The sequence below is a fragment of the Procambarus clarkii genome, chromosome 65, assembly GCF_040958095.1.
Source record: "Procambarus clarkii isolate CNS0578487 chromosome 65, FALCON_Pclarkii_2.0, whole genome shotgun sequence".
NCBI lineage: Eukaryota > Metazoa > Arthropoda > Malacostraca > Decapoda > Cambaridae > Procambarus > Procambarus clarkii.
Window position 1 is genome coordinate 14,713,893 of NC_091214.1, and position 27,720 is coordinate 14,741,612.

Below are 27,720 nucleotides of genomic sequence, written 5' to 3' on the forward strand. Positions count from 1 at the left end.
CGATGATACGAAAATCGGTAGGGAAATTAATTCGGAGGAGGACTCACTATCACTTCATGTTGACCTAGATAGGGTTTTGAAATGGTCAAAGGATTGGCAAATGCAGTTTAATGCTGATAAATGTAAAGTTCTGAGGCTAGGTAATGATGATAGAGTTACAAGATACGAGCTAGATGGTGTTGAGATTGCGAAGTCGGATTGCGAAAGGGATCTGGGAGTTATGATTAGTAAGAATTTAAAGCAAAAGGATCAATGCATGAATGTTCGTAATAAAGCGAATAGGACACTGGGATTTATTAATCGAAGCGTTAGTAACAAGACTCCTGGTGTGGTTCTTCAGCTATATCTTGCTCTGGTTAGGCCCCATTTAGATTATGCAGTTCAGTTTTGGTCGCCGTATTATAGAATGGATATAAATTCACTTGAACGTGTCCAACGTAGGATGACTAAGTTAATTCCCCAAATTAGAAATCTTTCATATGAAGAAAGATTAACAAAGCTTAAGTTGCATTCACTGGAAAGGCGAAGAGTTAGGGGTGACATGATAGAGGTTTACAAGTGGATGAATGGACATAACAGGGGGGATATTAATAGGGTATTAAAAATATCAACACAAGACAGAACACGAAACAATGGGTATAAATTGGATAAGTTTAGATTTAGGAAAGACTTGGGTAAATACTGGTTCAGTAACAGGGTTGTTGATTTGTGGAACCAACTGCCGCGTAACGTGGTGGAGGTGGGGTCCCTCGATTGTTTCAAGAGCGGGTTGGACATGTATATGAGTGGGATTGGGTGGTTATAGATAGGAGCTGCCTCGTATGGGCCAATAGGCCTTCTGCAGTTACCTTTGTTCTTATGTTCTTCTTAGTAAAAAATCAGCAAGGAGTGACCACACACCAGCCAGCCCGCCACTGGCTGCCACTCCCTCCCTCACCTCACCTGACTCACCCACATTCTCCTCACACCATACTGTTTTTACTTTTATTCACTACATACAGACATTATAAGTAAGTATTTGCATGTTTTTTCACCATAGCAAACACTAAGCTAGTATAATAAGTGCAAAGAGGAACAGGTGGCCACACAGATTTGACAGACTACGCTACAGCCCTCTCTCCCTCCCTCAACATCACTCCTCCCACAGCACAGCGCAAATTATCACAACAATCCTGCTGTTATCAGAATCCTGGTCATTTATATACTGTAATATCATCGCTAAATAACACCAGTTACATATATTTTTGGCATTTTTAGGCAATACTGTGATCACAAGCTGAACAGCAATGCTGTGAGCTCATGCTGCGTGCGCCAGCCTTGGTGGCTCACTGAGCACTGAGGCTCTCACACCTGGGAATGTTGCTCACAATTTTTTTTAAATGGCGTCTGTTTACAAGAGCCCTGAGGAAGGTGATGTGAACCCCGTGTATTCGCGGACCGTTTAAATCTTGCGTAGTACTCCAAAACTGCATGCAGTGAACAAATCCACATGGGCCATCATGAGGATTCGAAACTAATAGATTCGAATATCGTCAATCAGTTGAATAGGATGTAGGTTCGAACCCTAGTCACGGCCCTTGTGGATTTGTTCATTTGATGCATCACGCTATTGTGATTTCTGTGTGTAATGCTACATGCAGTGTTGTGCACTTTTGCGTCAGTTACTCAAAACTGCATATGCAGTTTTGCGTAGTTTAAGGGCTTAAAAAAAAAAAATTGAATAAATTTGAAAAAAGGAAAAATGTCATAAAGGTTCGTTCAATGTTTGTCAGGTAGGCTGCTCCATTATTAATAAATAAATGAAAAATACAAAACAAATTGAACAGATTTGAAACAAAGAAAGATTGTCATATTGGAGCATCCTACCTGACAAACACTGAATGAACCTTTATGACATTTTTCCTTTTTTTTTCAAATTTTTTTTTTTTTTCTTTTTTTTTTTTTAATGAAACATGGAGCAGCCTACCTGACAAACACTGAACAAACCTTTTGCTATAAAAAAATAAAAAAAGTGAACAACGTTTAAAAAAGAACAAATGTCATAAAGGTTAGTTCAGTGTATGTCAGATAGGCTGCTCTATTATTTAAACAATCGAATATCATATTTATGTTTTTCGGTGGTGGAACTGATTATTTTTATTTCCAATATTTTAAAAGGGGAAATTCGTTTTTGAAATTTCGCTCGGTGCTGGAATGGATTAAATTCATACTATTCAAGGCCCAATTTGCCTAATAAGCCAAGTTTTCCAGAATTTCAATATTTTTCAAATTTTTTCTTATGAAATGGTAAAGCTATTCATTTCATTATGTATGAGCTATTTTTTTTAAATTTGAGTTAAAACTAACGTAGATATATGACCGAACCTAACCAACCCTACCTAACCTAACACCTGGGAATGTGGCCCATGATTCGTTTTTAAATGGCATCTGTTTACAAGAACCCTGATGAAGGTGAGGTGAACCCTTTGTATCCGCGGGCCGTTTAAATCTTGTGTAGTACCCCAACACGACATATGACGTGATGTGCAATTTATAGAAAGTTACTCAACACGTCATATGACATGTTGCGCAGTTTAAGGGTTAACTGCACTTTACCTTTACTGGGGACTCTTGATGGCATATGGGAGACGTTGAGGAGGGAGGGAGGGAGGGAGAAGCGGTGTTGGTGTATGGGGAGGGTGAGGAGGAGAGACGGGGGAAAGGAGGAGGAGGATGAGGTGAGACCGTCCCCTGCTCGTCTTAAGCACATTCATATCTGCATCACTGGTTTCAGATTTTCTTTTCAAACATTTCTGCCTCTTATGTGGCAGCCAGTCAGAACCAGTTACTTAGTCACAAGTCAGTCAAGCATTCACAGTCAAGACCAGTCACAGGCAGTCATAACCAAAGGCGGTATAGCATTCAGATTTGTGGTAGCAACTGGTTAGGCATTTAGTCATTCAGCCATTTACAGTCATTTAGCCATTTACAGTCATATGCACAATCAGAGAACACTGTATAAACATCAGAGGTCCACGGCTGTTCAACATCCTCCCAGCGAGCATAAGAAATATTGCCAGAACAACCGTGGACATCTTCAGGAGAAAACTAGATCATTTTCTCCAAGGAGTGCCAGACCAACCGGGCTGTGGTGGATATGTGGGCCTGCGGGCCGCTCCAAGCAACAGCCTGGCCTCAGGCCAGGCTTGGGAAGTAGAACTCCCAGAACCTCATCAAGCAGGTATCAAGCAAGCAATCAGGCTTTCACAGTCAGTAAACAACAAGAGTTTAATGTCATGCAGTCTGCCTCGTGATCCACCGGCTGGTAACAACAAAGCCTGTATTAATACCATCCAGATGTGGCTGATACAGCTGGGGGGGGGGGCAGTGTGTACTCACCTAGTTGTGTTTGCGGGGGTTGAGCTCTGGTTCTTTGGTCCCGCCTCTCAACCGTCAATCAACAGGTGTACAGATTCCTGAGCCAATTGGGCTCTATCATATCTACACTTGAAACTGTATGGAGTCAGCCTCCACCACATCACTTCCTAATGCATTCCATTTGTCAACCACTCTGACACTAAAAAAATTCTTTCTAATATCTCTGTGGCTCATTTGGGCACTTAGTTTCCACCGGTGTCCCCTTGTGCGTGTGCCCCTTGTGTTAAATATCCTGTCTTTATCTACCCTATCAATTCCCTTCAGAATCTTGAATGTGGTGATCATGTCTCCCTAACTCTTCTGTCTTCCAGCGAAGTGAGGTTTAATTCCCGTAGTCTCTCCTCATAGCTCATACCTCTCAGCTCGGGTACTAGTCTGGTGGCAAACCTTTGAACCTTTTCCAGTTTAGTCTTATCCTTGATTAGATATGGACTCCATGCTGGGGCTGCATACTCCAGGATTGGCCTGACATATGTGGTATACAAAGTTCTGAATGATTCTTTACACAAGTTTCTGAATGCCGTTCGTATGTTGGCCAGCCTGGCATATGCCGCTGATGTTATCCGCTTGATATGTGCTGCAGGAGACAGGTCTGTGTGTGTGTGTGTGTGTGTGTGTGTTTACTAGTTGTGTTTTACTAGTTGTGTTTTTTTGCGGGGGTTGAGCTTTGCTCTTTCGGCCCGCCTCTCAACTGTCAATCAACTGTTTACTAACTACTTTTTTTTTTTTTTTTTTTTTTTTTCCCCCCACACCACACACACACACACCCCAGGAAGCAGCCTGTGACAGCTGACTAACTCCCAAGTACCTATTTACTGCTAGGTAACAGGGGCACTTAGGGTGAAAGAAACTTTGCCCATTTGTTTCTGCCTCGTGCGGGAATCGAACCCGCGCCACAGAATTACGAGTCCTGCGCGCTATCCACCAGGCTACGAGGCCCCCTCGTAGTGGTGTGGTATGGAGGTAACGAGGAGGGTCCAGTGACAGGATGGGGGAGGTGGAGAGGGTCCAGTGGTGAGTTAGGGGTTGGCAGGGAGGGTGCGGTGTGAGAAACGGAGGGGTCACCCCACCATCCATCCAGTCTCTCTCTCCACCATCCATCCCCCCTATCCATCCATCCAGTTCCCCCTCCATCCATCCATCCAGTTCCCCCTCCATCCATCCATCCGGTTCCCCCACCATCCATCCAGTCCCCTCACCATCCATCCATTCAGTCCCACCATCCATCCATCCAGTCCCACCACCATCCATCCAGCCCACATCCACCATCCATCCATCCAGTTCACTCACCATCCATCCATCCAGTCCCCTCACTATCCATCTATCCAGTCCCTCCTCACAATCCACCCATCCAGTCCCTCCTCACAATCCACCCATCCAGTCCCTCCTCACCATCCATCCATCCATTCAGTCTCACCATCTTGAGGTTATCTTGAGATGATTTCCGGGCTTAGTGTCCCCGCGGTCCGGTCCTCGACCAGGCCTCCACCCCCTTCTTCCCCCAGGAAGCAGCCCGTGACAGCTGACTAACTCTCAGGTACCTATTTACTGCTAGGTAACAGGTGCATCAGGGTGAAAAAACTCTGCCCATTGTTTCTCGCCGGCATCTGGGATCGAACCCGGGACCACAGGATCACGCGTTCAGTGTTCTGTCCATTCAGCCACCGGTCCTCCCACCATCCATCCAGTCCCCATCCTCCATCCATCCATCTAGTCCCCTCACCATCCATCCATCCATCTAGTCCCCCACCATCCATCCAGTCCCCCACCATCCATCCAGTCCCCCACCACCATCGATCCATCTGGTCTCCCCCCCACCATCCATCCAGTCCCCCCACCACCATCCATCCATCCATCCATCCATCCATCCAGTCCCCTAACCATCCATCTATCCAGCTCCCCCACCATCCATCCATCCAATCCCTTCATCATCCATCCATCCACCCACCCCCATATCCATCCATCCAGTTCCCCTCCCTCCATCAATCCATCCAGTCCCCTCACCATCCATCCATCCCCCCCCCCCACCATCCATCCATCCCCCCCCCCACCATCCATCCATCCCCCCCCCACCATCCATCCATCCTGTCACCTCACCATCCTGGGACCCATGGCATGATATATAATAAGAACTTTGCTGTTCAGAAAAAAAGCAGAAAAACAATGAAATTGTTTACAATGAATTCAAGATTGGTCGTCGGAATAGACTTGTAAACAAACTGAGAGCGCTTCGCCCCCAGCACCACTCGTTCGACCCATATGCGTACGAACAAACGTCTGTACAATAAAACGCTGTCAAGTAAATATAAATTTGTTTAAGTGTGTGCAAGTATTTTGTTGAACATGCAGACATATGAGGGCTTTTATCCTAATTCTGCTCCTTAGCACCTCAGTACAGTATAATGGTTTTTGTATTACAGGCCGGCTCAAATTTTAAGAAAGTTGATTTTTTTGTAATTTCCTTGACATAAATGGGAACAAGAGAGAACCGCAGTGGGAAAAATAATGGTGTTTTAAGGCAATTCCTGTTTACAATGGTGTGAATGTTGAGGTCATAAAAGCATTAAATAAATAAATGTATGCATGTACAGGTAGTGGATTTTAGAAAATGAATCTGGTGAAACTTTCTCTGATCAAGACATTCAAGATCAAAGAATTAAGAATATAAGTTAGTACAGTAAAGTAATTTACAGTTAGTAAATGGAAGAAATTGCAGAATAGAACCAGTGAAGAGCAGAGGTGCCATAGGCACAATCAGAGAACACTGTATAAACATCAGAGGTCCACGGTTGTTGAACGTCCTCCCAGCGAGCATAAGAAATATTGCCGGAACAACCGTGGACATCTTCAAGAAGAAACTAGATTGTTTCCTTCAAGGAGTGCCGGACCAACCAGGCTGTGGTGGGTATGTGGGCCTGCGGGCCGCTCCAAGCAACAGCCTGGTGGACCAAACTCTCACAAGTCAAGCCTGGCCTCGAGCCGGGCTTGGGGAGTAGAAGAACTCCCAGAACCCCATCAACCAGGTATCAACCAGTATTTTAATAAGATACAAAAATATTAAGTAAAACTGTCAGAAAGTAAATATTATCAATCATCACCTTCTTGTGGTGGAAATATCATCACAAGACTGTCCCTTGTGTCCATGTCCAATCTCTTCCTTGAGGTCAGCATGTCTCACCAGATCAACCCTTCCTCTCACATAATACTCTAAATGATATTTAATCAACAGTATCTTCAAGTACTGTTATGCTTATTAAGGCTCCTGTAGCCAAAAGCTAAGATATCCAGTCACTCAACCATTTAGTGGCCAGACCCAGTGGTGCTTAACCAACTTAAATGGCAAGTGGTAATGGCAAGAGTGAAGCAGTACCTATTCATCTTAAAAAACAGGAAAGTGTGCAAAGTATGAGGATTACTGCAGTCAACATATACAAGTGAGAAAGTTGAAAATAAAAAGGCCAAAGCAAGAAAAAATGATAAGCAGTTTATTTTGAAATGACTGTGAAGGTACAATTAATTTATCAGCCTACAAGCAATGTTGCTTTATGGTTAGTGTAATTGTCCCATAATGTGGACCCAAGTTTGATTCCTGGGCAAGGCAAGATGTTTACTCATATTTCCTTACACCTGATGCTTCTCTTTACCTAGCAGTAAATTGGAACCCAAGAGTTAAGTGAATGTTGTAGGTTGCATCCCAAGGAAGGTCAACCATTAACTTAGGAGTACAGTACTTCAATAAGCCGAAAAGCCTTCTTGATTCTGACAATGGGAAATAGAAACCAAATGAAACCAGAGAGAAAAAAGTGTTGCTACTTTGTTACAGTACCCAGAGAAGTGAACCAATTACAGTATGGCGAAAAAATACTGTCCTTTCGGAACTTTGACTATCATCCAGTTTGAGCAGGACCAAAAATGTAGCGCTTTAGCTTAACGGATACACAGCTGCAGGAAGGTCACAATTACTTTATTAATTCAATGAATATATATTGCAGCAAGACATCTCGTTATCCATTGTAATCAACAAAGATTCCCTTAAAAATGTTTACACAAAAATACATTATACACAGTATATTATATATTATCAGTTGTATCGAGAGCCCCCAAGGTTGGACTACTGACCCTCCCTAAGATGCAACCCCCACAATAGTTGCCTAACTCCCAGATACTGTACCTACTTATTGCTAGGTGAGCAGTAGCATTAGGTGAAAGAAAATGAGCTCAATCATTTCTGTTGTGCCCAGGTATCTAACCAGAGATCCTCAGTTGTGTGTTTCAAGAATGAAGCCAACTGTAATACTACTGTAGATCTATACAGCATATAATTCTTAGGAGTAGAAAATCAATGCTGTATGATATCGATTGATAATTGAGTGGATTTGAATTTTTAATGAGTTTGTTTTAAGGTGATAATTATCTTAATTGACACTTGGAGGTGCTATCCTCCTGTGGATTCAGCTGAAACATGAATTCTGTCATATATGCCAATCTAGGCCTATTGAACGAAGGAATTTATTAATTTATTTTTAATTTAATTCATTGTGTCGGGGGACAGGAAGCCAGAGTGTATTCATACACATTTGACTTTTATGTAGGTCTCTCCTCCCCTCCCCCCCCTCCCAAATTACTGACCCCAGCCAGGATGCACCCTCACAAGGCTAAGTGAACAAAGGCATTATGTGAAAGGAAATGCACCCAACCATTTCTGTATCGCCCGGGATTCAAACCCGGATATCTCGATTGTGCGTCAAGAACAAAGCCGACTGAACTACCGGGACTCTCCGACTCCCAGGGTCCCAGTGCTACATTTATATACTAACTGGAAATTTTTCCACATGCTTTTGTTACTGCCTTGTGCCCCAACCTTGGCGGGGCAGCCCTGGAAGACCACAGATATATCATGATATACAGTACAGTACTGTATAGCATGAAAATATTTCAACCTTGTCACCAACTGTTTTTGAAGTTTCTAAATTGTCACAAATAATTGTTAGTATTTACAGGTTTTATAAAAATAATAAATCAAATATTTTAAAAGTTAATTTATTTTAGGCTACCACATTTGCAATAAAATTCATTTGTAAGGTTAGGTTTAGTTCCTATTGGATGGTGTCAGTGTACCTGTAGTTAAATTTGGAAATGATTCTTAACCCTTTAACTGCGCCGTCTCTAAATATGACACCCGCCCCGCCCCCCCCCCCCCCCCAGTGCGCAGGAAATAAATTCTCTTGAAAAAATTCTTTTGTTTTTTAAAGTGTCAGAAATCCTTCCCTCAGTATGGGTATGTAAAAAAAAAATCGAACTTGTACGTACTTTGGCTGCTATGGGGTCTGTAAGTTGGCGCGTGACATCTTCATTCCCCGTTCGCCCGTGACGTATGCTCCCGGGGCCAGTAGGACGCCCGGGGCGGGGCGTGCGAGTTGCCATGAATATATTTTTGTTAATTTTTTGCGCACAGTTCCAAATATATTTTTATTTGTTTTTACGTGCTAATCCTACATATAATGAAGACGCACACTATATTATGGCAGTAAAACATCCGTACTGTCCGAGGACACTGCGTTACGTGCATGACACTTGTGTACACATATGTTGCACATATTTACCATGTATCATGCTAATTTATGTATATATGCAATCTATTTACAGACTATACACTGTCACACACTATATACATTCATCATCAACACATTCAGAACACCGCGAGTGTGAGCAGCCACACCCAGCCAGCCTTCCCTCACTCCTCCAACATTGTATTCACCAACATTGCTCCTCCCATCATACAGTTATTCACACCAATGTTTCATGTTCATTTATGTATATGTACACACTATACACTGTCACACACTATATACATTCACCATCAATACATTCAGAACACTGCGAGTGTGAGCAGCCACACCCAGCCAGTCTCCCTCACTCCAACATCGTACTCGCCAACATTGCTCCTCCCACCATACTGTTATTGTTTTTATTACACTATTTACACACGTTATATATACCTATCTACATGTTTTATTTACCAGAACTATATAAGTAAGTCGGTATTGTGCCCAAACAGTACAGTGGCCACCATACACTGCATGAGAAATCACACAGCAAGCAGCAGACGATGCTATGATTACGACATCACCTCCCTCACCAAAATAGCTCCTCTCAACATACTCCTGGTGCTGTTATTACACTATACACACACACACACTGTATATACCCATGTACATGTGTGTTCCCCATAGCGAACCACGAAGCTAGTATGGTGAGCAAAACAAGAGTGACTGCCATACCTCAATAAAGGCTACCTCAATTCTCTCCCTTCCTCCCTCCCTCACCAAAATTCCTCCTTCCACAATACTACACACAACACTAATTATAACCACAATCCTGGTCACTAATTCCTGTAAATGAATAATTGACCACAAGCTTATTTTGAAAAGGAACCTAAAAAGTAGTTTGAAGATTCCTAGATGGACGAAATAATGCTGTGGTGCTGTGGCTAGCACTGTGAACATTGTGAACAGCATTGAATCACTGATATTTGAACATTGTACCCAGTCATTATCACACTCAGGCTCTTCTATAATACTATCATGGCTAAATAAAACAGATTATATATTTGATAATATTAGGCGATGCTGTGGTCACACGCTGAACAGCAGTGCTGTGCGCTCATGCTGCGAGCGCCAGCCTTGGTTGCTCACTGACTACTGAGGCTCTGACACCCGGCAATGTGGACCATGATTTTTTTTAAAGATGGAGTCTGTTTACAAGAGCCCTGAGGAAGCTGATGTGAACCCCATGTAGCCGCGTGAGTTTTGAATGGAACGTGAAAAATAAAAACACCCGGAGGTGCGTTGCGCACCCGAAGCCTGGGCCTGCAGGCGCGTTGCGCAGTTAAAGGGTTAAAAAAAAATGCATAATTCTTGTAAATTATTTTATGTGACTAAAACATGTGTATGATCTTGCTAGCAAAACAATCATACCATATATTCAGGGTTACTTAATGAAATCTTTTCACGGTTTCATAAACCACAAGTGTTGTGGCAGCCCCGAAATCATCTCAAGATAACCTCAAGAAGACAAACTGAATTTGGCTTAATATTTTCTCAAGAAAGATCTTGAAGGTTATCTGTTCCACCCAAGATATTGGTCAAAGTATTTATTGTTTATACTGTTTACTTATATTTGGCAGTACTTTTTGTTTTTATCAGTCAATGGTTTTATTAATAATTGTAAACAAAGATTTTTCACCATATATTTCTTTTAATGTACAGTATCTTAAAAGTTTTTCTCTGATGGACAGCTTCCATAATGGCCATGGGAAGTGGTGGCACAGGTGTCAACACCATCAAGATGGAAAATCCAACATATTACACAACTTATACATCCCCTGTACCTGACCACACGCTCATGGCTGGGGCGTACAGCACGTACATGGAACGAGCCGACAGTATGTATCTTTATTGTTTTGGCTGTACTGTATTATAACCCATATTTGTGTCTGTTTATGCAATTTTATCACTTTGTGTTGAGTCACAGATAAAATAAATTAGTGTCATCTGCCATCCCTGCATCAGAGTTCAATTCTGAACTCTGAACTGGTCCTGAAACTTACTGAAAATGCTCATTCTACTTCCACAAAGTAGGAAGTAGACACTACTTCCCTATTGTTGACATGTGTTTATTTAACCCCTTGTCTGGCAGTTCTGCAAGAAACAAAAGGTAGTGACACTTGAGTTGATTCCACACCCAACCTTTTCCAAACAATTGGCAAAACGCCAAACATGACAATGGCTATCACACTACCAGCATACCTCCTGACCAACCCAGAGGCATAGTTTGAGTGTTGAATAGAGCCTCTGCCTGTGTAAACCATTCTTCAGGGTCAATCACCAGAGACAGGGAGCAGTACACAAACACCTTTATTGCACTACCCCAAGAAACCCTTCAGGATGATTGGGGCCTTGTGACACTACTACCCGAGGGATGATTTACCACCCTGTGGACGGTCCACCTAGCTCCAATCAGGGTAGTTCTCCAACCTCTCTTCCAGTGGTGCTACAAAAGAATTGTTTTAGAGAGAAGAAAAAACTTATTTTGTCATGTCCGAGAAGTAGAAGCCAGGAGAGAAAACCCAAAGGTCTAGCAGGCATGGTCGACAGAGTGATGTCAATTTCTGATACGGCCACACATTGACACCGAGGGCGAGGTAGGACCGGAAGGTATCTACTGGTAGAACTTTTATAGCCCCTCCAATAATCCCAAGACATGATATTACCTGTAGGCATGACACAAGAGAAATCCTGCATTGCATTTGTTTCCTTTGGATGCAAATCAGAGATGGGGAGGGAATCCCAGTGGCTCATTGAAGTTTGTGCCTACCTTGATTTTGCTACTGACTACTTCACTTCACACCTTGTCTGCAGTCCTGGACAACTTCTAAGAGTTCCAGTTGACTGCTTTCTGTGTTACTCTTTACTGCAGTGGTAGTGCTGCAGGTGTTAAGTGATGAATGAAGCCTGCTCCTCCCTCTTCTCAGGTGTCTGTATGTGCCATTTCTTCAGTGCAAGGTAGAGGCTCTGATGTAAAGCTTCCTTTAGTGTGTGCAAGTGTTGCTTCAGTTTCCCAGGGGAAGTCAGTATTGCTTTTTTGTATCTGTCTTTTCAGATAGGCCGAACTAATGTGGTTGTGGGAGGAGAGGGATGGGGTGTATGCTTTAATATACAGATGGCAAATTTTTGTATACATCAGCAGTGTTTGTTAAACTGACAGTGTGCACAATGACTGGTATGCCACAATATGCATGGAATGCAGACTTTTAAGTCAAATTAATGTGGCTGAAAATTAGATGCCCATCACACAAATCTGAAAATAAAAGAACATTTCAGTCCATCCTAGACCATTACATGACTTAATAATGGCTCAGGATAGACCAAATCATTATAAATGCCTATATTTTAAAATATGTGGATTGGGCATCATGCATGGCATTTATAAATTGTACAGTACTTCATAGTTTGTGAACCCATCAGTACTCACGATTATGTGAAGCACTTACAACTTGGTCAATACTCTGTGCTAAGTTAATATAGAAAAAATAGGTTTTGCATTATTTGATTGACAGTTGTGCAGTGGATCTCAGTTTGCTTATATCCTTTCCTGCTGTGATCGTTGCAACCCGTTCTCGCAAATTCGTAAAGTCAATATTGACTTATTAACTACGTGCATAGGTGATATACTAAACATAATAGATACCCTTAAAAAGATTCATAGAAAACACCGACCTTACCTAACCTTGTTAGTATCTTAAGATAAGCATCTTATTGCTTCGTAATTACAATTATTACTTAACCTATACCTATTATAGGTTAGGTAATAATTGTAATTACGAAGCAATAAGATGCTTATCTTAACATACTAAGTAGGTTAGGTAAGGTCGGTGTTTTCTATGAAGCTTTTCAAGGGAAACTATTATGTTAAGTATGTCACCTATGCACATATTTAATAAGTCAATATTGACTTATTAAATTTGCGAGAACGGGTTGGATCATTTCTTGGTGACAATAATTCCCGATTGTCATTCTAAATCTCTTGATTTCCTTGGAATACTACTTTTTTATGATTGGAGATTTGGAGTTGTTTTGACTTGGAGGGCAGTCATGTGGCTTCAGAAGTCATTCTTCTGGCCAAAGGATAGAAGACAAACTTTTGAGGCTTCTGTCCTTGAGGGATAAGCCTCCTGGTCCTTTAGAGCCATAAAGCTTATTTCCTTTAGTTCCATTCTTCCTGTCGATGGCCCGATATTGACACTGTACACCTTACCCAACATTCTGGTAAAAAGTCTGCTTACATGACACCAGTAACCTTGAAGTTACAGTACCAGATGAATTATTTAATATATCAATCGATATTAGCTATGAATTTTCTTGTTTATTTATCAGAGAACTGTTACAGAGGGTAGGACCTCCTACTTAAAAGGGATATGGTCACTGACGTAGAATTGTAAAATTTAATACAAATGTGTGTGCAAGAAACTTTATTTAATTTAATTTTCTGGGGGGAAGTCCCCTTCGGTTCTCCGGAGCTAACTGGGCTGATATGAATGTATTAGACCCTGGCATCAGTCAATGCACTTAAGAGTTCTAGGCCTACCGGGGACCACGAGCCAGAACCTGGCCTCCTCAGAGAGGTACGAGGAGCAATGGCCTATAGAAACCCCGTGTGGTTAGAAGCATTCTGTGTCTGCCATCAACCGGGTTAGGCACCCAGAAAGGTAAGTGCCCTAAAACAAACCCTCTATTCTGGTTAAAATATTGCTACTGAAAGCTGAACTAGTGGACACTCCCCCAAATGAAAACGAGCAAATGAGCATGACGTTGCCGCGCCGCTGTCTGCCCAACCCCCCCCCCCTTCCCCAGGAGGGGGAAAGGGGAGTCCCAGAAACCGTGCCAGCTATCCACCCTGCAGTTCTGTGGCTGATGTGAACTGGCAAGGTAGTGTGCCTCTGGTTCCTGTGTTTCTAGTTCTGTGCTTTGTGGTGTGGTGCTGTTTTCTTGGTTGTGCGCAAGCCAGGAGTTAATTCACAAGTACTCGGGCTGCATGCGCCTAGGGTTCCCTTCCCTAGGTGCCCCTGTAAGTACTGCTCTTGGGGCTTGGGACCACCTTTCGCAAGTCACCTTGGGGTCTACCTTCGCAAGGTCTTTTGCTGCTCGGTGATTGACAGCCCTGGGAGTCAGATGGGGTGTTTCTTGCACTCATGTTTGCCGCTGGGTAGGGGGTAGTTTTGTCACTGGTTGGGTCACAGGGTACTGTGCAGCTTTTCATCTCTCATAGCAACCAACTCTGTTCTGCCTGGGTACATTGTCCTCTTGCGGGGGTTTTCTTTTGTTTTTGTTTTCCTGCCTGGTGGGGGGTCTGCCCCTTTTTGGTCACACCCATTTATATCTTGGTGGTCCTCCACTAGGCTCTCCATGAGTATACACGTTCCAGGGATTCAGCTTAAGCAGTTTGTGACCCCTGGGTTCCCTCTTGCTTCATGCGAGTTTGAAGGATGCTCTGTCCCCCTTGTCTTAGGGTGACACTCACCGGTTGTGCCTCCGTCATGCTGCCTGTTGGGTCGGTGACACCTTCGACCTAGAGTCCTGGGAGTTTTGTGCCTTGTTTGAACTCCAATACACCCAGTCCACTGATCATGATCTACTGATGCAGGTAGCTTCGGTGTTGCATGCTCGGTTTAGGTTGCTGCAATGCGCTAGGTTAGTTGCTACATTGGATGCCCCAGGACTGTCCCGGTTTGGTTATAGGGACCCGGACTTGGGGGTGTTAGTTGCTTCAACGTTGGTTGAGTCCACACCCCCTTATCCTTTCCCCTCTGTTGTTTGTCATAACGCCTCCATAATGGATCCTTTTTCCTTCATGTTTCGATCGTCTTTTCCTTACTGGGTTTGTTATGAGGTTCCAGATTCATCCTGGCTGGCAGACTGCCACTTTTTCTCGTTAAGAGGCGTGGCATACGTTCTGTCAGTCCCGCGCACTTAAGTGGCATAAGGTTCATACGGTGGTCCAGGTTTTCCTGGGGGGCGAGTTTGAGCACCTCAATGCGTGCTTGTTCGCCCCTACCTCTTCCTCGGGATGTTGGCATTATGCAGCTTCATGGGTGGTCCCGAGAGGGTGAGGGTTCTCACCCTCTCGGCTGCCCTGGTCATTGAGGACTTGCGTGCCCGTGGCCTATTGGCATTGATCTTGGAGTTCTTTTCCCTTCTTGAGGTGTCCTCGGACTGGTTTGAGGAGGACGTGGAGGTGCTTGGGACTGGTCCTGGGTCTGGTGCGTTGGTCTCAGCGGTGCGTGCATCATCTGCTCTTTTCAGACTGTTCAAGCGGGATGCAGTGTCGCTGTTGTTTGCTTCCCGTCTCGCATGTCGCCAGGCGGTGTTGACTACCTCCGTGGAATCCACTTGGGCCCCTGGCTCTCAGGCTTTCTTTGTCTTTTTGTCCTTTGCTATTTGCAGAGTCTGCGATGGTGCAGTATCTGCAGGCAGCTTCTTCCAGTTGTCGTCTTATGTGTGACTTGTTGGTTCGCCAGGGTGCTCATGGGTGGGGGGGGGGGGGGTTCCTGGAAGAGTTGTGCAAGGGCTCAGGGTTCCTCCTGTTGTGGTAGGCCCATTGGTGCCATTTTCAGAGCCGGCGCAGCCTTCGGTACTGTCTTTGTCGGGTCAGCGCGGTGATTGCTCTGCGCAGATGTCAGGTTCACATAAGGGGAGTCGGCCCTTTCATGGTTCGTCCCATTGATGCGGCGATGAGGGGGAGGCCAGAGGCAGTAGGGTCCGACCTTCCGTTGGGCCTACAGTACGGTGCAGGAGTTTGCGGCGGTGTGGATCGTCGCTAGCAGATTGACGATCTGACTCCATTTGGATTGCTCTCTGGTGATTCATTGGCTGAATCGAGGGGGTTCGATGTGGTCCTTGGCTCTTTGGGGCTGGTCCCTTTGGGTGACTTGTCTGCCGAGTTCTGGAGGTTTGGCTCTCTTGGCCGTTCACGTTCAGGGAGTGTCCAATGTCCTGGTGGACGGCCTGACCTGGTTCATTTCCCCTGTACACGAAATGAATGGTTGACGCCTACTCATTCAGTTGGCTCTGCCAGACGTATGGGCTCCCGGAGGTGGACCTCTTCCCGTTGGAGTGGTCGAGGCGTCTCCTGTTGTATGTGGTGCCCTTCCCCGACTGCGAGATTGTCGGAGTCAATGCCTTGCGGCAGGATTGGTAGAGGTGGGCTTATCTGTACCTCTTCCTCCCAGTTCAGCTGTTGCTCCAGGTCTTAGCTCGCTTGAAGACTTACCAGGGGAGAGTAGTCCTTTTGGCTTCTTGATGGCCAGTCCAGCCTTGGTGTCAAGTGCTACTTGCTCGGTGTTTGAACCAGAGGGTCTTCCCGCGGCTCCACCTCTTTCAGTAGATCACTCCGGTCTATTATGTGGCTGGTTCGATCTTCTCAAGTCTTCACATCTGGTCTTTCTGACTAGTCTATCACCACTTGTATAGTGATTAGATGGCTTCGTTGATGGAGTCCCACCTGCGTGCTTTGTCTCGATGACAGTATGAAATTTTTGGCAGTCCTTCCATTATTTCTTATCTTTTCGTAGGTTTATTTCTGTCTCTGATAGGGTTGTCTTGTTCTTCCTTTCGTGGTTGTTCCAGGACCTTCATCTTATGCCGAATACTGTCGTCTTGTATCGTGCGATGATGGCGGAGCTGCTGCTGCCTGCGTTCGATGTTGATGTTACTTCTGCACCGTTCCGTAAGCTGTCTCGTGCGTTGTTTAACCTCCAGAATGCTTCTGCGCCGCCTGAGTCATCCAAGTCATTGAACCGGGTGCTCTCCTTTCTCTCTAATTGGTTTGTGGTGGCCCCTTCAGTTCAGGATTGTTTATCCCAGGCGCTTTTCCTGTTGGCATTGGCCTCTGGGGGTCGAGTTGGAAAGCTTCATGCTCTCCTCCGGCGCTGGGGGTTTCTGCTCTTTTGGTCCTGGTGGTCGGTTTGTTCCTTTGCAGTCATCTCCTTTTTTCTGGCGAAGAATGAGACTGCTGCTTTCCGGAGGGGTCCTTGGGTTGTTGATGTTTGGTTGGTCAAGCCGGGGGTGCATCATGTGTTGTGTCCGGTTGCGGCTCTCCGCCATTACCTGCATGTCACAGCCTCGTTGGCGGAGGACACACTATGGGTTTACCCGGTTTTCCTTCTTCCCTGTTCCAGGGTTCGGGTCTCCCAGGTCCTCCGCAAAGTTATTCGGTCCAGCCAGCCTGCAGTCTATCCTTGTGCCCACAATGTTCGTAAGGTTGCTGTGCTAGCTGCCGTCTTTGGTAACGTGTCTTGGGCTGACATTCGGGCACAGGGTTTTTGGAGGTCAAACAGGGTCCTTGCCGCTCGCTACCTTGTCAATGTTCTGGGGCCTTGTTGGGTCTGTGTCGCATTGGGTTGGTGGTTGCAGCCAGTTGTCTCAACTTCACACAGAGGAGCAAGGGCCAACCGCCTCCCTGGTAAGTCCCTCTTGTTTTGTCTTTGGTAAGTAGCTCTGGGGAGCCAAAGGGGCTTCCCCCAGAAAACCAGCTTTGAATGCAATTAAACCCCATTTTCTGAGTGAGACTAGAGGCTCTCTGGCATCCCTCCCTCCCTCTAGTTGGCACTTTTTTCACAGTTTTTGACATCCAGCCTCAGAACTACAGGGTGGATAGCTGGTGCAGAGGTCTGGGACTCCACCTTCCCCTTCCCCTTCCCCCTCCTAGGGGAGGGAGGGGGGTGTTGCGGAGACAGCAGTGGGCAACATGGTGACGTCATGCTTGCTCGTTTTCATTTGGACTTCTGTCCACTAGTTCAGCTTTCAGTAGCAATACATATTTTAACCAGAATAGGGGTTTGTTTTGTGGCGCTTGCCTTTCTGGGGGGCCTGACCCGGTCGATGACAAACTTAGAACGCTTCTAACCACACAGGGTTTCTATAGGTCATTGCTCCTCGTGCCTCTCTGAGGAGGCCAGGTTTTGGCTTGTGGTCCCCAGTAGACCTAGAACTCCATATGCATTGACTGATGCCATGGTCTAATACATTCATATCAGCCTGGTTAGCTCCAGGGAGCCTCTGGGGGTCTCATCCAGAAAATGGCATTTCATTACATTCAACGTTGGTTTTTTTATGAGTTTTTTGGTAGCTGCAGTGGAGTACCTCATTCACTTCCAAAGTTTTGGTAATTGAATATTTTGAAATGAGATAAACTAAAAGATTTAATACTTTAGTGTTAAAAAAGAGAGTCTGATGTTCAAGTGACATCTGTGGTAACATTCATTTTACACCTAGTTCTGTGGTGTAGTCGGAACTGAATTATGTAAAAGAACATGAAGTGTAATTAGGAACAAAATGTATTTTCTTATAAACTTCTAAGTGTTATATATAGTAAATCTTTCATGTGTAGCCTTCACACAAGCTTGAAAATAATAATAATAATAATAATATTTATTTACAAAAAGGTACAGTGGGATTGTGAGATTACATAAGATTAGTATTTTTACATTCTTGCAAAGCTACTAACACGCACAGCATTTCAGGCAGATATCTCTCTAGTTTGTTCTTGATGCTTTTCTCCATTCATTAATTTGTATCTAGTGAATAGCCGTTGTCCTGACTATTGCAGCACATTCCCTGCTTCCATTGTTAGTGCATGTCCTTCATACTATTCATCTAATGGTATTTTGAGATGAATAATATAGTCTTTCGTCACACACTGTTCAACTGTACTAGACAGGCAATGTGTTATACATAATATATCTTTATCTGACCAGAAACTGTACTTGGTAATTTATCCTTTATTTATTTTTTATCCTTTTAATCTGCACTTCTATATTATATGATATTTTATAGATAATACCTTTATTTATTATACCTCTATATTATATAATAATATTTTATCTATAATACCTTTATTTATAATACTCTATATTATATACAAGTTCAATTATTTAGCATAAATTGTTAAATTATTTCATAACTTTAAATAATGTATATGCTGTGACTGGAACATCACACATTTCTGATCCATGATTTTCACGTGCAGGTCCACTTTCTATGGGGCGAACGCATGATCCACATTCTCCAATGGAGCCTCGTAGCAAAAGAGTCCGTCGTCTGAGTTCAGAGGAAGACACACTGGATAAGGCAGAGTTGGCTTACTACACACAGTCTCCTGCATCTCTATCATCACACACTTCTTCATGGCACTCTGATATCGACCACGGTGGGTTGGTGGCTCCCTCTGCAGCCTCAGCGTCCGCAGCAGCACCAGCCGCGTCTAGCACCTTCCTCCACCCTCACACTCCCCCTCACCACACCTCGCAACACACCCTCGGTACTCGCTCTTCCACTATCTCTCGGTCTTTTGGCTCGCCCACCTGTTTAAAGTCACATATCTCCCATATTTATAGTAAAGTTGAAAATATTAGAATAGACCTCTAAAGCGTATTATACAAATGCTCTGCCAATATATTTTTTTAATGTAAAGAATAAAAAAAAGCTGCAAATATTACATAGTTTACATTGTGGTGTGAAATGTGAAAACAAAACAGGTGGCATTTCCTACTTTCCTGTTCTGTGGGATTTACATTAATCTTGCACTACCTTGAATCTTGCATTCTTCTTGCCTTTTAGAAGGTATGATACAGTCTTCTGTTTCTCATCTATCTATCTGCATATTGGATCAAACTCAGAATAATTGCAATGAAACAAGTGTATCCTGCACAAGCGAACACCACGAGTATCACAAGTGACTCACGTTGTCAATTTTCTCTAGTTTTCACTGTGTATCATAAGATTAAAAAACAAATATATAAATAATTGCAAAAACTTGGGGGGGTTCAACACACACTTTTTGGGGGGTTTCCTTGTTTCCCTATTTTTTAAAGTAAACTTCAATCTTCAATATTTCAATATATAAAGTAAGGTACAATGGGTTGTGTAAGTACAGAGTTTGGTGATTAAATGCATTCTTGCAAAGCCACAGCATTTTGGGCAAGTCTTAGTGTAGTGTTAATTGCACCATGAAAGTAGAGAGTGGGGAATGGTGACATGTTCCTATATACAAGAAATACTGTACTGGAATCAGTCTTACTAGAGTCGGGACACTTGATACAGAGAGCTCAAGACGACAGTTAAGACATCGTAGTAGATAGACGGATGATAGATGAGCGACTTGTAAAAAAAAAATATGCTTGTTGATTGTTAAATTTTCTGAGTTTGCTCAGCAACTTTTTCAAGAACGTAATTCTATTATTGGCTTGAAGTACAGTAAAGGTTAGTGTGGCATTTCAGTAGGACATTATTAGTTTTAGAATATTGAGAATGGAGTTTACAGTTACAAGTTAGCTTGATTAGAGTAAGTTTGCCTGTATCCATAATTGTTAAAATAGGAGGAGTCAGTGAGTTTTGTAAGAGATGTTTCCATAAGTATTGTCAAGAAACAGCTCTTGCTGACAAGATGTAATCCCCAACTGTAAATTAATCTTGCTCTTAAGTCTATGTAGCATCAGTTACTTTAATTGTAGTATAATTCATTCAATTAATAACATGTTTTAAAGCAAACAATGCAATACACATTTTTCAACACAGGCTATGCATTGTGCAGATTTTCAAATTTTCGTAAAATATTTGAATAAACACCGATTAATAAATGAATGAAAATAGAGATATGGCAGAAGTATAATCAGAGCATATTAATGGCTTTTAATATCTAAATTGAAAGTATAATTTGTAATTTATCAGTACATAGGATACCTGGAGCATACTTGGAGAGGGTTCTGGGAGTTCTTCTACTCCCCGAGCCCGGCCTGAGGCCAGGCTCAAAAGGATGGCAATTGCATAACAATTTACATCATGTTAAATATGTGCCAATAATGAGAATGTTCTATTTCTCTTTCCTCAACTGTCCTGGTCTTTTGCTACCTCTGTGGTGTTCATGAAAGCTTTCCATTATCAAATTATTATATTGTAAAAAAATTTCAGATGAACCCAACACAAAAATTACAATTCTCATTTTGAAGGTTTTAACTGAACTACAGATGTACATTAAGAAAGCTTCCTTTTAAGTATATATTACACACACACACACACACACACACACACACACACACACACACACACACACACACACACACACACACACACACACTCACTCACCCTGTTTAACCACCCAGAAAGCTGAGGCCCAGCAAAACAAACTACATATCTTTATTAAAGTGAGAATAGAATTAACAATGCAAGCACCCCCATTATATCACCAGGTGGTAGCTCAGGTCACTAGGGAACACATGTTAATTACAAGTACAGCAGCTCAAAATTACCCTTAAAAAAAATCATTAAAAAAAGCCGGCATGGAGTGTCAAATATGATCCCAGAACCCAAGTCAGCTCACATTCCAGGAAAGGCTGAGAGGAGCTGAAACCTAACGCCACAAACAAAACATGGCAAGGCTGATTTCATGAACACCTTTAAAATAATGAAGAAATTAGAAGACATTATTCCAGAACACTTTTCTTTTGAACAGCAAATAAAATAACATAATATTAAACATGATTCCCCCCCACCCCCAAGAATTTTGATACATTATGTATTGATGTTTATTGACAGTCAGTACTGCTCTCGGAAAGCTTTCACGAACATCATATTTTCTGTTGTAACAATGCTCTGAATAAATATATTTAATGTTCACAAAAATGTCCTGCACATTTATAGGTGGTCAAATATTGATAACATTTATGACTAAAATAGTAAGTGAAGTACCAATCACAGTAACTAACTGAGCATAGGTTACAAAGATCGCTCCTCAATATCTTGGCCTTTTGAGTACAACTTGAACACCAGTCCTGTACCCCCAACAGATACCACCCTCCTGTCTCCTTCTTTGGCAACTGTGGTGTCATCGTATGAAAGAATTCTTTTTTGTCATTAATATCATATGATTAATTTTTTTTTTTAACTTAAAAATTTTATCATTTGTCTTTGCCCATTTCTTAACCATGGCACCAAAGTTAATTGTTGTGCTTAGACCAGCATCAAATGCTTTGAGGATTAGTCAATAATTCACTAGATTTAGATGTATCCTTGGCATCTTGAGATATATGTACATAAGAAATTACTGTATATGTTTATCTTGTAGGTAGAGTCCCTGTAGTTATCTGACATAGATTAGTATTAGTACCCGAGGGACTTTTGACGAGCCACCGGCTTCCTGTTTCTGTCGAGGCCTCTAGAGATGGTGGCCTATGGGAAAATTCTGTAGATTTGAGAGTACACTGTGTTTGGAGGCCTGTGTTATGTTGAATCTAGATATCTTTCCTAGTTAGAAGGTAGAAAAGGTGACTTGAATATACTGTATATATAATTAATACTTTATAGTATTAATCTTATGCATTTCTTATAATGGGTTTTGTGCATATCATTCATAGGAAGATTGACTTTAGATTCAGTGAAAGGAAATGCCAAATATTAACCACCAAAGAATCCATGAATGAATTGCTTGCAGACAATGAGTCACAATAATGTGGCTGAAGCTCTGATAACCAAACCACACACCAGAATATGAAGAAATGACAATGTTTCCATCCATCCTGGACCATTATCAAGTCAACTGTGATCACAATTGACTCGATAATGGTAAAGGATGGACCGAAACATCGTCGTTTCTTCATCTTCTGGCATGTGGTTTGGTGATCGATGAATTGCTTCTTTGTGGTGGGCCACTCAGTAGCGGCCTAATGCTATAACCTGAAAGCCTCCAAGTCTTGGGACACACACTATAACTTGATGACCCACAAGTGACTATGAGAAATCAGTACCAGACTCTGGTCTGCTCAAAGCAGTGAAAGGGAGCCTGGGAATTAGAGGTCACCAAAGAACTGAGCAAAAGACCACCAGGCATGTGAATGAAATGGCTGGCTAACCCAAGGGACCCAGAGACCCTTGGGCAAGTATTTGAGTGAGCAAGCATATCTAGTCAGTGCTCAAACTGCAGAAAGGTTTGCATCATTTTTAACTGGATTACAAATTTCTTTTGGCAGTTGATTGTTTTGGAGAATTTTTCTGTATTATGATGATAACCAATCATCAAGCTTCCGTTTGTCTCTTTCGGGAATTCCATATTCTGTTCCTGGCCCTTGGTAGGTGCTTGTGAGTTGAGTTCTAGTGTTTCCCAAGGTATGGGTGCTTCCAGGTTGTAGAAATGTGAAACTAATGAGGATTGGGGACCTTCCCAGAAGGTGTACATTCTCTGAGGATGCTTTCACAAACATGTGTGGTCTGTAAAGGCTTGACATTATTATTCGCAAACTACTGTATTGTAATTCATTCTTAATATTACTTTAAAATATCTTATGTGATTTATAGTACAGTACTGTAATTAGAACTGCAGTGGACAATCTCTAATCCAGTAGTCAGCACAACATATCTAAATGATGATAATTGTTTACATGTGGATTTTTCAAGTTAATTAATATTTGGGAGGTAAGGTGGAGCTGCTGTACATGATAAGTAGGTAGTCACTTTCAGAGGGGCTCGGTGAGTCAAGACTAAACACCTCCTTTCATCTCCATCGTGAACTGTGTATTGTGTCAACTAATTTTCATTTGTTTTCAGATATATTAAGGAGAAGTGACAATGAATTGTATTTGATTTTAAGTGAAGAATTCTGGCTCTCATCCTATATACAATGGGATATATTTTTAATTTCATTGACTTTCACTGAAAATCTATATAAGGAGATGTTAAATAACTATTAATATTACAGAATAATAGAGCACACAAATGAAAACATTGTAGAACAATTCCTGAAGAAAATTTTTGTTATTTTTCCAACTTACGTACTTGATCTCTACATCTCTATTCAATTTGCCATTTCCTTTACTCAAACACAATGCTGTATGCAGGATCTTATCCTTGTATTTCACTCAGTGCATATTCTTCAGTCTTTTTTCTGGCAAGTACCCATGTTGGGAGTCTGCCATTATATATATCTGTAGTTACATGCATCAATCTTGTCAACATACTTCATTCACATCTCCTGTTGATCCACATGCACACCTTTCCTGTCTCCTCCCTGTTGACCCACATGCACACCTTCCCTTTCTCCTCCCTGTTGACCCACATGCACACCTTCCGATTCTCCTCCCTGTTGACCCACATGCACACCTTCCCTTTCTCCTCCCTGTTGACCCACATGCACACCTTCCCTTTCTCCTCCCTGTTGACCCAAATGCACACCTTCCCTTTCTCCTTTCTGCTGACCCTTCTACATGGTTCCGTAACTTATCCCTCCATCTTAAGTTGCCCATCAATGACATCTGCATATCCCACAACCTCACCTGCACTAAAAAATGAGAAAGAAATGAGTGACAATTTAAAAAATTATCTGAAACATGTTTGGACAAATAAATACACAGTTAAAGAGAAGATGGGTGATCAAGATAGTAGTAGAAGTCTTCACAGGGATGAAGGATGAAATCCTCTTCACAGTTAGAACTAGCTCCCTTTATTTCTACTTACAGCACTTCAAATAATCCAAGTTACAATGTCCTGGATAATAGTGTGTAGAATGAAGGCCCAACTGGCTTGAGAAACCCAGTAATCTCTTAGGCCACTAGGGGAAAAATTTAAGTCATTTAAAATGTCTGGACACAAGTCCCATGTATGCTTGTTAAATATAATTGGCACATTATGCACATACAGTATGCAAAAGCAGAGATTCCTGGCATCATTAAATATGGGGATGAAAAGGGGAATTTCACGTTGTTGTTGTTTAAGATTCGCTACCCGGAACGAAAAGTTCCAAGTAGCACTGGCTATGGTGAGCCCGTAGTGAACTTAGAAATTTCACCTCCACAGGTACCACCCACCATTTAGAAAGGATAGAACAACAAGAGAAGGAAAGGCCACAATGCTAACAACACTGCAAAAGAGACATGATGGCTGATTTTAGCGAAACTTTTAAAATACCATTACGGAACAATTTAGAGGATATTGATCTAGACCATTTCTTTAAAAGGGCATATGTAATACAAACAAGGAACAACAGTTTCAAGCTCAACAAGCCACAATGTGGGACAGGAAACAGGAGATGCTTTTTCACCCACAGAAATATAAACCCACGGAGCCTCATACCCACAAAAACCCTAAATACCCAAACAGTACTGCAATTCAAGATCCAGCTTGAAAAAATTATTAGGACAAATAGAGGGTCCTTTGACAAGCTGCTGGCTTCTTCTTGTCAAGGGCCCCTAGAGATATAATGGTCCTTAAACAAATTCACCTAAAATAAAGAAGTCTTGATGGCAAAGAGGTGTTAAATAACATGGTATTCTCAGAATTTGCTGTATGCAATAATATAGTTCACAATAAAAATAAACTGATGGTTGGACCTCATAATAAAGCTGACAGCAGCAGCAGATGAGTTTGATAAAGACCTGCATCAAATTATGAAGGCAGCATTTGATGCACTAGCTCTTACAAATGGAAATTTCAACCAGGAAATATGATTGGCGAAAATCTTACATCATAAGCACAAGAGCAGCAATTTCTTGATCTTGTACAGAATTTCTCTCGTACAACATGTCACTTAGCCCACCAAAAAAACCATATACAGTACTAGATCTTGTGCTAACAACTAAAAAGAGTAGATTGTTGATTGAATCCAAGTGAAAGAGAAACTCATTCCACATGCAACCACTATACCCATCCTAATATATGTATTCCCAGAAACCCAAAGTAAGGTCCAGGGTGGTGATGACTACTGTAATTACCTTCAAAGATACTATTAAGTTATGAGAATACCTGAAAAATACATTATATAACCCATAGTAGGACCAGAAAAAAATACAACAAAGTTATAATTGATGAAAAACAGCAAGCACACTGTTTGATTACTTTCTGCCAACCGTTAATGTTCTCACTAAACATGATTGAAAAACATTAACACAAAGAAAGACAATTTGTAAGCAATTGTGTAGTGGTATGGAAGCGTGTTCCATCTTGTCAAAAAAAAATATGAGACAAAGAAAATGGGAGTTGCAGGTAAAGAAAGAAAAACAAAATGGCAGATTTACTTAAGTAGGCACAGAGTTAATTTAGGCAATTTTTTTCCAATTTGATTCTTCTTAATACTGTATGTGCAAATACAAGATGCAGATCAAGAGAAAGAACTTATGGACTAGCCACAAAGGTGCCAACAGAATGACATGATCTATCATGCTCACCAAGTAAGGAAGAGGAAGATCTGTTCTACTAGCTAGCAGTAACAGGTAGACAAAGTGTCACTTGGACACTTTACCAGGCTAATTGCAGCCATCATGATGGCCTGCCAGTCACCAAATGGAACCAGTCTACACCACCAGCGAGAGAAACAAAGCTACCAAATGAGAACAGTGTCGGCAAAAACCCCTCGGTCAAGTGTACATGCGTGAAGGAGTGTGCATTATCTCCTACCCCTTCTACATACTACAACTGCTTTCTCCTGTAGTTTCTCTCCTCCTCCCCTATCCACCTAATATATTATTTGATACAGCTCTTGTCTCCCATCTGCATACTCTCCTTTGTCTGACCATCCATGCCCATGCAGGTGCCACCCTATCTTCCCTGTGAAGAACTACGTACATCCACACAAATTCACGGAGTAAATAATCTTTCTCGGTCAAGTTTGATGTGATGTCAGCACATACCTTTATACCTCTGCTTGTTTGAGGAAGAAAATTCCTTATTTCGTACCTGTTTTCCAATTTATATTTTTATCCTTGCTGAAAGAATTTCTCTCATTATTATATATTTCCATCTTTAACATGTTATATCCTTTTCTGGTTTTAAATTAGTCTGGTTGAGCCAAACAACATTTTATATATATTATATATATATATGTCATACCTAGTAGCCAGAACGCACTTCTCAGCCTACTATGCAAGGACCAATTTGCCTAATAAGCCAAGTTTTCTTGAATAAATTGTTTTTCGACTACCTAACCTACCTAACCTAACCTAACCTAACTTTTTCCGCTACCTAACCTAACCTAACCTATAAAGATAGGTTAGGTTAGGTTAGGTAGGGTTGGTTAGGTTCGGTCATATATCTACGTTAATTTTTACTCCAATGAAAAAAATTTGACCTCATACATAATGAAATGGGTAGCTTTACCATTTCATGAGAAAAAAATTAGAGAAAATATATTAATTCATGAAAACTTGGCTTATTAGGCAAATCGGGCCTTGCATAGTAGGCTGAGAAGTGCGTTCTGGCTACTAGGTACGACATATATATATACATATATATACATATATATACATATATATATATATGTCGTATATACATATATATACATGTCGTACCTAGTAGCCAGAACGCACTTCTCAGCCTACTATGCAATGCCCGATTTGCCTAATAAGCCAAGTTTTCCTGAATTAATATATTTTCTCTAATTTTTTTCTTATGAAATAATAAAGCTACCCATTTCATTATGTATGAGGTCAATTTTTTTTTATTGGAGTTAAAATTAACGTAGATATATGACCGAACCTAACCAACCCTACCTAACCTAAACTAACCTATCTTTATAGGTTAGGTTAGGTTAGGTAGCCGAAAAAGGTAGGTTAGGTTAGGTTAGGTAGTCGAAAAACAATTAATTCACGAAAACATGGCTTATTAAGCAAATCGGGCCTTGCATAGTAGGCTGAGAAGTGCGTTCTGGCTACTAGGTACGACATACATATATATACATATATATACATATATATATATATATGTCGTA

The 27,720-nt window shown here is 41.9% G+C and overlaps 1 protein-coding gene across 1 annotated transcript in view; it reads left to right on the forward strand.

Moving 5' to 3' along the window:
- The window catches only part of NfI (Nuclear factor I), a gene marked incomplete in the record, with an annotated part of 283,358 nt that overhangs the window by 171,982 nt on the left and 83,656 nt on the right, over positions 1-27,720 (forward strand). The window contains 2 exon segments of the mRNA XM_069309428.1: positions 10,715-10,861; positions 19,003-19,182. Of these exon segments, the coding sequence (XP_069165529.1) occupies positions 10,715-10,861; positions 19,003-19,182 (327 nt within the window).